This window comes from Rhinoderma darwinii (assembly GCF_050947455.1).
Source record: "Rhinoderma darwinii isolate aRhiDar2 chromosome 4 unlocalized genomic scaffold, aRhiDar2.hap1 SUPER_4_unloc_8, whole genome shotgun sequence".
NCBI lineage: Eukaryota > Metazoa > Chordata > Amphibia > Anura > Rhinodermatidae > Rhinoderma > Rhinoderma darwinii.
In genome coordinates this window covers 162,909-174,983 of record NW_027461763.1, presented here as the reverse complement: position 1 = coordinate 174,983, position 12,075 = coordinate 162,909, and the positions used below count along the sequence as shown (strand labels likewise).

The following is a 12,075-nucleotide window of genomic DNA, read 5'->3' as shown; positions in this document are numbered from 1 at the left end:
AACTTTATACATTTTTTTTAGCAGGAGCGGCAGATTTTTTCCGCCCATTATTGTGTGTATATACGGTGGTTTAGTGATGTGTTCTGTGTGGATCCAGCATAACGTTCTGGAGTAGCAGGTCCTTTTTAGTATAGTTGTGTTATGTTTTTATGTTGCAAATTACAAAAAAGTCTTATTTTTTTTAATTTTCTGGTTTATGATTTTGAAGTTTAGAATGAACGAGGAGAGGAGTGCGCTGATCCCAAGAGGTCAGAGGCTAAGATTGACTAGAAGGTCCAGATGGTGGGGGGGGGGGGGCAGCTCTCGTGATTCCTATATAGGATGATTGATTGAGGTGTCACATTTACATACGAATGAAAGTAAATCTTCACCTTTATCTTGTGTTATTGATTTGGTTTTGATTCATTTGCTTGTTTTCCAGTCTGACTGACGATCATGTTCTTACTCACCTTCATCCTCTTGTGGATTTCCGTGTCGAGCAGCCCAGATCAACGTGAGTTCTGAAATATTTTAAAGAATAATAATAAAAAAGGTAAAAGTTAGAAGAATTGGGTGTAGAGCTCTTATCTCTCTTCTTGAAGTTGTTCCTCAGCGATTCCTCCTGGAAGTGGACTGTGCCCAGGCAGGGATAAACTCTCAATTTATTAATAACCTTTTTATATACCTCCACCTTATGTTCTCTCTTCTGCCTCACAGCCCAACACCAGGACTTCACTCCTTACTTCAGTAACCAAATGCTTTTATTAGGTTTTCCACATAATATGTCCCTCGTTATTCTCATTCATCATCACCTTGCTACAAATTGCCCCCCCTTCCTGATCCATACGGTAGAGGGCCGTGTAAACGAGTGCCGATCAACGAGATTTGCACTCGTTTTCTCTTTACTGCTCCACGCAGTATAATGCCCCATAGCTGCCCACACAGTATATTGCCACCAATAGCTAACCCATACAATAGAATGCCCACCATACAGTATAATGCCCCCCATAGCTGCCAAATACAGTATAATGCCCCCCATAGCTGCCCCATACACCTAAATGCCCCATACAGTATATTGCCCTCCATACAATATAATGCCCCCCATAGCTGTCCCCCATAGCTGTCCCATACCATATAATGCCCCCATACAATATAATGCCCCATACTGTATAGTCCCCCCATAGCTGATCCATATAGTAGAGTGCCCCCCATAGTGCCCCCCATACAGTATAATGCCCCATACAGTATAATGCCCCATACAGTATAGTGCCCCCCATAGCTGTCCCATACAGTAAAGTGTCCCCCATAGCTGCCCCATACAGTATAATGCCCCCATAGCTGCCCCATACAGTATAATGCCCCTTACAGTATAGTGCCCCCATAGCTGTCCCATACAGTACAGTGCCCCCCATAGCTGCCCCATACAGTATAATGCCCCCATAGCTGCCCCATACAGTATAATGCCCCCCATACAGGATAATGCCCTCCATAGCTGCCACATACAGTACAATGCCCCCCATAGCTGACCCATACAGAACAATGCCCCCCATAGCTGCCCCATAAAGTATAACGCCGTCCATAGCTGCCACATACAGTACAATGCCCCCCATAGCTGACCCGTACAGAACAATACCCCCCATAGCTGCCCCATAAAGTATAACGCCGTCCATAGCTGCCACATACAGTATAATACAGTATAAGGTTTTCCCGTGAGGGAAATTGATGACATATCCTGTGGATCCTGTCAGATAGGTGCAGTTCCCAGAGGTGGGACTCGCTTCCCTCTCTAAAACCGGGCCCCATAAACCCTGTTCTACCTCTTTTTGCTATCGCTGCCTCTCGGCCACTTCTTGACCATGGACTTTTCGTAACTCATAGTAGTGAATGGCAGTTACGGAAGCAGCGTAGCATGCGAGCTATGCTGCTTCCGTAACTACCATCCAGTTCCATGGGACTTACGGAAACAGTGTACCAGAACCAAGCTCACTACATATATACAACACCAGAACCAAGCACAGTACATATATACAGTACTAGAACAAAGCTCGCTACATATATACATCGCCAGAACCAACCTCAGTACACATATACAGCACCAGAACAAGGCTCAGCACATAAATACAACACCAGAACCAAGCACACTACATATATACAACACCAGAACCAACCTCAGTATATATATATATATATATATATATATATATATATATATATATATATACACAGTGCTAGAACAAAGCTCACTACATATATACAACACCAGAACAGAGCTCAGTACATAAATACAGCACCAGAACCAAGCACACTACATATATACAACACCAGAACCAACCTCAGTATATATATATATATATATATACGGTGCTAGAACAAAGCTCACTACATATATACAACACCAGAACCAACCTCAGTATATATATATATATATATATATATATACACGGTGCTAGAACAAAGCTCACTACATATATACAACACCAGAACCAACCTCAATAAATATATATATATAGTGCTAGAACAAAGCTCACTACATATATACAACACCAGAACCGAGCTCAGTACATAAAGACAGTACCAGAATAAAGCATAGTACATAAATACAGTCCCAGAACAAATCTCAGTACATAAATACAGCCCCAGAACCGAACTGAGTACATAAATACAACACCAGAACCAAGTTCGGTGCATAAATACATCACCAGAACCAAGCTCAGTACATATATACAATACCAGAACAAAGCTCCGTGCATAAAGACAGTACTAGAACCAAGCTCAGTACATAAATACAGCCCCAGAACCAAGCTCAGTACATAAATACAACCCCAGAACCAAGCTCAAAACATATATACAGCATCAGAACCAAGCTCAGTACATATATACAACACCAGAACCGAGCTCAGTACATAAATACAGCCCCAGAACCGAGCTCAGTACATAAATACAGACCCAGAACCAAGCTCAGTACATAAATACAACACCAGAACCAAGGTCAGTACATAAATACAGCACCAGAACCAAGCTCAGTACATAAATACAGACCCAGAACAAAGTTTAGAACATACACTACCGTTCAAAAGTTTGGGGTCACCCAGACAATTTTGTGTTTTCCATGAAAACTCACACTTATATTTATCAAATGAGTTGCAAAATGACTAGAAAATATAGTCAAGACATTGACAAGGTTAGAAATAATGATTTTTATTTGAAATAATAATTTTCTCCTTCAAACTTTGCTTTCGTCAAAGAATGCTCCATTTGCAGCACTTACAGCATTGCAGACCTTTGGCATTCTAGCTGTTAATTTGCTGAGGTAATCGGGAGAAATTTCTCCCCATGCTTCCAGAAGCCCCTCCCACAAGTTGGATTGGCTTGATGGGCACTTCTTGCGTACCATACGGTCAAGCTGCGCCCACAACAGCTCTATGGGGTTGAGATCTGGTGACTGCGCTGGCCACTCCATTACAGATAGAATACCAGCTGCCTGCTTCTTCCCTAAATAGTTATTGCATCATTTGGAGGTGTGCTTTGGGTCATTGTCCTGTTGTAGGATGAAATTGGCTCCAATCAAGCGCTGTCCACAGGGTATGGCATGGCGTTGCAAAATGGAGTGATAGCCTTCCTTATTCAAAATCCCCTTTACCTTGTACAAATCTCCCACTTTACCAGCACCAAAGCAACCCCAGACCATCACATGACCTCCACCATGCTTGACAGATGGCGTCAGGCACTCTTCCAGCATCTTTTCAGTTGTTTTGCGTCTCACAAATGTTCTTCTGTGTGATCCAAACACCTCAAACTTCGATTCGTCTATCCATAACACGTTTTTCCAATCTTCCTCTGTCCAATGTCTTTTATTAGCCAGTCTCAGATACGGCTTTTTCTTTGCCACTCTGCCCTGAAGGCCAGCATCCCGGAGTCGCCTCTTCACTGTAGACGTTGACACTGGCGTTTTGCGGGTACTATTTAATGAAGCTGCCAGTTGAGGACCTGTGAGGCGTCTATTTCTCAAACTAGAGACTCTAATGTACTTGTCTTGTTGCTCAGTTGTGCAGCGCGGCCTCCCACTTCTCTTTCTACTCTGGTTAGAGCCTGTTTGTGCTGTCCTCTGAAGGGAGTAGTACACACCGTTGTAGGAAATCTTCAGTTTCTTGGCAATTTCTCGCATGGAATAGGCTCCATTTCTAAGAACAAGAATAGACTGTCGAGTTTCACATGAAAGCTCTCTTTTTCTAGCCATTTGGAGAGTTTAATCGAACCCACAAATGTAATGCTCCAGATTCTCAACTAGCTCAAAGGAAGGTCAGTTTTATAGCTCCTCTAAACAGCAAAACTGTTTACAGCGGTGCTAACATAATTGCACAAGGGTTTTCAAGTGTTTTCTAATCATCCATTAGCCTTCTAACACAGTTAGCAAACACAATGTACCATTAGAACACTGGAGTGATGGTGGCTGGAAATGGGCCTCTATACACCTATGTAGATATTGCATTAAAAACCAGACGTTTGCAGCTAGAATAGTCATTTAGCACATTAACAATGTATAGAGTGTATTTCTGATTAATTTAATGTTATCTTCATTGAAAAAAACTGTGCTTTTCTTAAAAAAATAAGGACATTTCTAAGTGACCCTAAACTTTTGAACGGTAGTGTATATACAGCATCAGAACCAAGCTCAGTACATATATACAATACCAGAACCAAGCTCCGTAATATATACAGCATCAGGACCAAAATCAGTACACAAATACAGTGACAGAACCAAGCTCAGTACATAAATACAGCACCAGCACAAATACAGCTAAATTTAGTGCAACCCCTGCTGTATAGGTTTGTATAGATAAAACTACAGCTCACAGCATGGCCCAAACAATAGTAACAATATGCTGGGAGTTGCTGTTGCCCCAAAAAAAATATCATACCACCCATCATCTCGCTGAAGATCATACAGTGACTACAGTACTGATTAGAGGCAGAATAAACATTTACATTAAGTGACTTACCGGTGACTTCATTTCAGATTCTAATTCTTCTTCTTTTTCTCTTTTCTCCTCCATCCGGTCCAGACCTCTATGACTTCTCCCGGCCATGACCCATTTCTACAGTTTTCTGCTCCGATATCTTGGGCTTCTCACTTTTCAAATATTGCTGCATCTATAAAAAAAGATAAAGTTATCATGGTGCCACACAATACGTCCTTATATATAATAGTACCATACACCGCACCTCTAATTATAATAACGCCATACACTGTGTCCCTGATTATAATAGCACCATACACTGTCCCCCACACACACACACACATAATGCTCCCTGTAGATAGTGCCCCCCATAGAGCCCCCTGTAGATAGTGCTCCCATAGATAGTGCCCCCATAGAGCCCCCTGTAGATAGTGCCCCACATATAGCCCCCTGTTGATAGCGCTCTACATATAGCCCCCTGAAGATAGCGCTCTACATATAGCTCCCCCTGTATATAGTGCCCTACATATAGTCCCCCGTATATTGTGTCCCACATAAAGCCTCCCCTGTAGATTGTGCCCCACATATAGCCCCTGTAAATTGCGCTCTACATATAGCGTACCATGTATATAGTGCTCTACATATAGTCCCCCTGTAGATTGTGTCCCAAATAAAGCCTCCCCTGTAGATTGTGCCCCACATATAGCCCCCTGTAGATGGCGCTCTACATATAGCGCCCTACATATAGTCCCCGTGTAGATTGTGCCCCACATATAGCCCCCCCTCCTGTAGATAATGGCGCCCACAATTTTTAGTTGAATACAACAAAATTTACATACTCACCGTGATCCCGCGCCGTCCTGTGTCAATGCAGGCCTGCTCTCTTCTGAGCAGGTCTGCTGTGGCTGAGCGACACCATCGCGCCGCTTGCGTTGTTGAAAGGCGCTGATTGGCAGGGCAGAATGACATGCCCCATCAATCAGCGCCCTTCAACAATAGAAGCGGTGCGATGATGGCAAGTTGAAAGGCGCTGATTGGCGGGACAACTCATTCTGCCCTGCCAATCAGCGTCATTGTAAGGCGCTGAATGTTCGGGCACGGAACGTACCCGGCCATTCAGCGCTTATGCATGTAATTGTACCTGAATTCTATAGCCGCAGGTACAATTAATGAAGGAGGGGTGGCGGCGGCTGGATTCAGTTGCGCCACCGCCCCCTCAGAGAGGCAGCAGGACGGACAGTGCGGCCCTATTCCCTCTCATTCCGCCCCTCCTCCCCATTAGCGGCGGTAGCGCACGGCAATGAGTTTTTTTTTTTAATGATGTGCAGTTCGGTCCTCCTGGAAGCCGTGGGCCCCGGGCTGCTGCCTAAACTGCCCATATGATAATCCGCCACTCTATGCCACTGCGTCCACCCATACATGCTGTTTGTCTTCCCTGGGGCAGATGGAATCTTCCATCAAGACAATGCGACATGTCACACGGTTAGAAATGTCCGACAGGAAGAGCCCGACCAAGACTTCCAAGTACTACCCCGGCCCCATAATTCACCAGACTTGAACCCAACTGATCATCTGTGGGACCTCGATCGTCTTGTTCGCTCAATGGATCCTCCCCCACACACCCTCCAGCAAATGTGGGATGTTCTGCAGTCAGCGTGGCGCCAGATACCGGAGACCACCGGTCTACTGCTGTCCCTGCTGCACACGGCGGTTACTCTGGACATTAGCTGCTGATCATAATAATGGGACTCCACTGTGTATTTTACCCTTCTGTTTGCTAAGATGACGCTCACAGAGCAATGTCATCTAAGGTATATAGGTGACTACTCTATAGTGTGTGTAACTCATAAAACCTCCTCATGTCTCAGCTTCCTAGACCTTTATTAGTATACATTTCAAGGGGAAGAAGTAAAGGATTACAAAGTGACAGGTATGGTCTCTTCACATGGCGCTCACAGTATATGTCGGAGCTATGCGTTGGGAGGATAGGCATACAGTGTCATATGTTACCCTTAGATCTCACATATACCTTCTTATACCTCAAGGCATATCATTTGTTTTACCTCTTTATGGAATAACGCAGTCGACTACTCTATTTCTTAAAGTTGAACAAAGAATTATACCGACACAGCGATTGCCAATAGGACCTTCTATGTTGGGTAAATGTGTCCCTATAGATTCGCTTAAAGAGGTTTTCCAGTTCTAAGAAATTGATAGCCTATCCTCAGGATAGGCTATTAATACCTGATCAGTGGGGGCCCGACTCCCGGCACCTCCGCCGATCAGATGTTTTGAAGGAGTTGCGGCACATTCAAGTGAATGGAAAAAACTGAAATACGGTGAACTGCCACTAAGCATGTCGGGGATTCACAGTACGAGCAGGTTAAAATGAAGGGGTAGCAAAGCTCATATGAGGTCTGCAGCCCCTTCAAAAAAGCTGATCGGCAGGGGTGCCGAGAGTTGGGCCTGCACTGCACCAATCAGGTATTGATGGCCTATCATGAAAATAAAGGTGACAAACAATGGTTTACCCACAACTATCCAATGTCTATGTGAAGTAGCAGCTCTCCCGTCTCTCTTCACTCCAGTAACCAGGCCCTTCCTCAACACCTCTCCTAGGAAATGAAGCGGTTTGCTATAAACACAATTTTCAGTCACTCAGTTTCAATATCCTAATAAATGATTGTTCAATTTTACATTTTTTTTTTTTACAATTAATTACAGTGAAAAATGTTGCACTTCGAGGCCGTGCAACTCAATCTACAAATTTTGGAGGGTACAGTTCCGCTATCAATGCCATAGATGGAAATGTGGATCCTCTCTACACCCGCGGATCATGTTTCTCATCACAAGCTGAGCTTTCACCCTGGTGGAGATTGGATTTATTGGAAACGCATAAAATATCACGTATAACGATCACCAACCGAGGCGACTGCTGCGCGGAATACATCAATGGGGCCGAAATTCTCATTGGCGACTCACTGGCCAATAATGGAAATAACAATCCAAGGTACAATGTTCTTTATTTTTTTTATAGTGGCTTTTTGAGGTATATTTCTTGGGTGAAAAAAAGCTAAAGTGTCATAATTAAATATTGCGTGCTGCTGCCTCTTCTACTTTTTAGATGTGACCTTAGGAAATTGTGACTGAAATTTCCAATGATGTTCACCCATCCATTGGAAAAAAATATTCCCGGTCTGTTTGCAGTGTTGCATTTTTCTCCTGCCACTCCAATGGGCCATCTGGAGTATGACTATGGTCATTGACTGCGACCATGCTGCCCCTGTTCTTGGCACCATCTTTTAGTGCTGGACTCGATTCAGAGAGCCTAAAGGTGACTGATGACCTTGATGTTTATTGGATTATTTCAGGTTCAAGCCCTCACTCCACATTTTTAGCCAAAATAGGTGTAATTAGCCAAAAATCGGTGTTCTAGCCAAGATTTTGATCTTATCGACTTTTTTTTAACCAGTCTTGAAAGTCCTTGCCCGTCAGCATGCGACTCTCACATTTATGGCAGAGAAAGGGTTAATGGGCTGAGTATGTATGATAAAAAGGGATGAAAAATGATAAATCTAAGCAGGGACAGATTATAGGACACACATGGGGCACTTGCCCTGGGGTCTTCACCACCCACCCTCCTTGATGGCCCTTGCATGTGGCTCTGTCTTTTAAAGGGAGTCGCTGGCTTGGCTGTCTCATGACTTTCATAAACTTTAGTGGAGATGGACATGTCCATGTACGGCATACATGGCGGCAACCGGGGGCCAGGTGGGTTCTGGGACCCAGAGGTGGGATGGAGGCCCACATTAACCTTAATCCAGCCCTAATTAAAAGACCTAATGGAGAACCCTTGAATTTTCTTGGCAGTCTACATTTAGTATTGACCCACGACAATGGCCAGCAAGATGCCCCCTCGACTCAGTCGTTATATGATCTCAGCCTTACCCATGAGTTTTATTCCAGAATATTTTAATAAACTGTTTTTCCACAGATGTGCAAAAATTTCAGCCATACCACTGGCGGATACACAGAACTTCCTTTGCGACAACATGACGGGTCGATATGTGAACATCGCCTTAACCGGAATAACAGGATATCTCACTTTTTGTGAAGTTCAGGTTTTTGGAGTCCCTGTAAATAATTATGCCTGTAAGAAATAAACAAGAAGTCAACCAAGAAGCAATGAAACCTGCAGAAATGTTCTTCCAGTGACCATGATGATGAAAATTTATCCCAACGTCATGTTACATCACCGCTCCAGGATGATGAGATATGAGGAGCTGTTTGGTGGGGTCCGCATTCTGTAGAGTTGCCTTGCGGCTCTTGTACACGACCACGTGTGCCGCCCAAGTTCCATCCGTGATCCTTGGAAAGATATGTCATGTTCTATCTTTCCACGGATCGGAGAGTCGGGGGACCTGATTCACCCACTGAAGTAAATTGGTCCGTGAAAACTATCAGGTGCCACTAGGATGCCATGAAACACGGCCCAAGTGGCACTCGGTCGTGTGCAATGGCACTTACTGTAGATGTCCCTGTGCTGTATGTGGTGTATGGAAACACTGTGGTCACAGAGAACTTTCCTTCCATTACTAATATCATAGCGGGTTGAAATCTTATATTTACCCCTTAAGGCCCCATGCACACGACCGTGCCCGCAATCACGGCCCGCGATTGCGGGCACGGCCGGCCGCTGACTGACAGCCGTATTTTCGGGCCGTGCTCCCATACAAAATATGGGAGCATGACCCGCAAAATGCGAAAGAACGGACATGTTCCATAATTCCCGGAACATTTCCACGGCACTGACACCCTTCCGTAGTGCTACGGAAAGGTGTCAGTGTTCAATGAAAGTGAATTGCTCAGTTTTTGCGGACCGCAATTGCGGTCCGCAAAAACTGAGGTTTTTTGCTGTCGTGTGCATGGGGGCTAACTCTACAGAATCGCGATTTTATTGTATTGTATTGTATAGAAAATCCTCAGTGACCAGTGTTCCCTCCATGTTACATGGGGACACCCACAGCCACTCCTTGGTGTGAGGACCCCACCAAACAGCTCCTCAAGTCTCCTAGACCCCTCTGTAACATGGTGGATTGGGGGGGGGGGGGGTGTCGGGGATAACCAAAATGTTTTTGATTAATAAAAAATTGGTTCAAATTTACAGTTTTGAAAGTCTCTAAATAAATTTGGCCTCACATTACATCAGAATCGGCATTCAAATAATCTACCCCAATAATTAAAAGTGAATTTGTGATATAGTGAACTTACAGTCAAACATGGCCGCTGGCTTTTACTGGAATTTAAAGGGGTCTCGTTATTGTCTTAATGGGAAGATGAGTGTTGCATGCAGCGCTATTCTTCCTGTCAAATTTAAGACAATTTGCGATGGAGGCTCCAAAGTAAATGTGAACAGAGTCTTATACTCACCTGCCCATGTTTTTCTATAGGCCACTTTGATATACTGTAGGCACACTGCTCATGGCTTGGAAGGCAGTTGTTCCGCACATGCATGTCCAGCAAATCCCAGCCTGATTTATTAAAAAAGGTTTGTTACAATGTATCAGCGTAGGTCAGAGCTCTCGGCCTCGAGTCCAGGTCAGGAGAGGCTTGTGCTGCTACTGTGTTTATCTCACAGAGGGTTGTCCACACTAATACATTGTAACAAATCCTGAGCAGACTTGTGATACAAATAAGTGAAAAGGAATTTTTGGTTATAGAAACTCTGGTAGGAAACGACATGCTCCCCTGGTGGTCCCGAACTTACAGAGGAGCTGCCGCCATCTTAACTTCTCTCTAAAAGTCTATGGCTGGGTTCACACGACCTATTTTCAGACGTAAACAAGGCGTATTATACCTCGTTTTACGTCTGAAAATAGGGCTGCAATACGTCGGCAAACATCTGCCCATTCATTTGACGTACTGTGCCGACGTACTGTGCAGACGACCTGTCATTTACGTGTCGTTGTTTGACAGCTGTCAAAGAAGTGCAGGACACTTATATACATTATATGCGGGACACTTATATACATTATATGCGGGACACATATACATTATATGCGGGACACTTCTATACATTATATGCGGGACACTTATATACATTATATGCGGGACACTTATATACATTATATGCGGGACACTTATATACATTATATGCGGGACACTTATATACATTATATGCGGGACACTTCTATACATTATATGCGGGACACTTATATACATTATATGCGGGACACTTATATACATTATATGCGGGACACTTATATACATTATATGCGGGACACTTCTATACATTATATGCAGGGCACTTATATACATTATATGCGGGACACTTATATACATTATATGCGGGAGACTTATATACATTATATGCAGGACACTTATATACATTATATGCGGGACACTTCTATACATTATATGCGGGACACTTCTATACATTATATGCGGGACACTTCTATACATTATATGCGGGACACTTATATACATTATATGCGGGACACTTCTATACATTATATGCAGGAGACTTATATACATTATATGCGGGACACTTATATACATTATATGCGGGACACTTATATACATTATATGCGGGACACTTATATACATTATATGCGGGACACTTATATACATTATATGCGGGACACTTATATACATTATATGCGGGACACAGTGGCGGATTATCATATGGGCGTTTCGGGCGGCCGCCCGGGGCCCGAGGCTTCCAGGGGGCCCATGGCAGCCCGAAACGCACATTATCTCGTAAATCTATTCAGCGCGCTAGCGCTGCTAACGGCCGAAGATGGGGAGGAGCAGGGAATTCGCCGGGATCCAGGGGTAGGACACGCCTCCCTGACAGTGCGGGCCGCCGCCATTGAGTAACAGAACAGCGACGGACGGCTGTTCTGTTACTCCAAAGCAGCAAGAGAAGAGCCGGCGGGCGGTCACCGGCGCTGAGGTCAGTACAGGATTATCCTCCTGCCCAACTGGTTCCCGACCGCTGGCTGTATTTTTACGGCCAGCGGTCAGGGACGGGTGCTTAAAACCCGAGCCATAGACTTTCTACGGCTCGGGTTTTAACTTGCTGCCCGCGCGATCGGGCAGCTGAATGTCGGGTCTCCGGCTGTCAGTGACTGCCGGG

General features: G+C 44.3%; 1 protein-coding gene across 1 annotated transcript; it reads left to right on the top strand.

Moving 5' to 3' along the window:
• Window positions 1–435: 435 nt before the first annotated feature.
• Window positions 436–9,100, top strand: LOC142684117 (fucolectin-like). The gene is made up of 3 exons (XM_075847512.1): window positions 436–493; window positions 7,662–7,947; window positions 8,932–9,100. The coding sequence occupies exons 1-3, from the start codon at window positions 436–438 to the stop codon at window positions 9,098–9,100; spliced, it is 513 nt and encodes a 170-aa protein (XP_075703627.1).
• The last annotated feature ends 2,975 nt before the right edge of the window (window positions 9,101–12,075 follow it).

Excerpts from the sequence above, each read along its gene's own strand:
- LOC142684117 (XM_075847512.1), top strand. The coding sequence starts at position 436 with ATGTTCTTACTCACCTTCATCCTCTTGTGGATTTCCGTGTCGAGCAGC. Across the intron at positions 494-7,661 it reads GTCGAGCAGCCCAGATCAAC|TGAAAAATGTTGCACTTCGA; the intron begins GTGAGTTCTGAA and ends AATTAATTACAG. Across the intron at positions 7,948-8,931 it reads AATGGAAATAACAATCCAAG|ATGTGCAAAAATTTCAGCCA; the intron begins GTACAATGTTCT and ends GTTTTTCCACAG.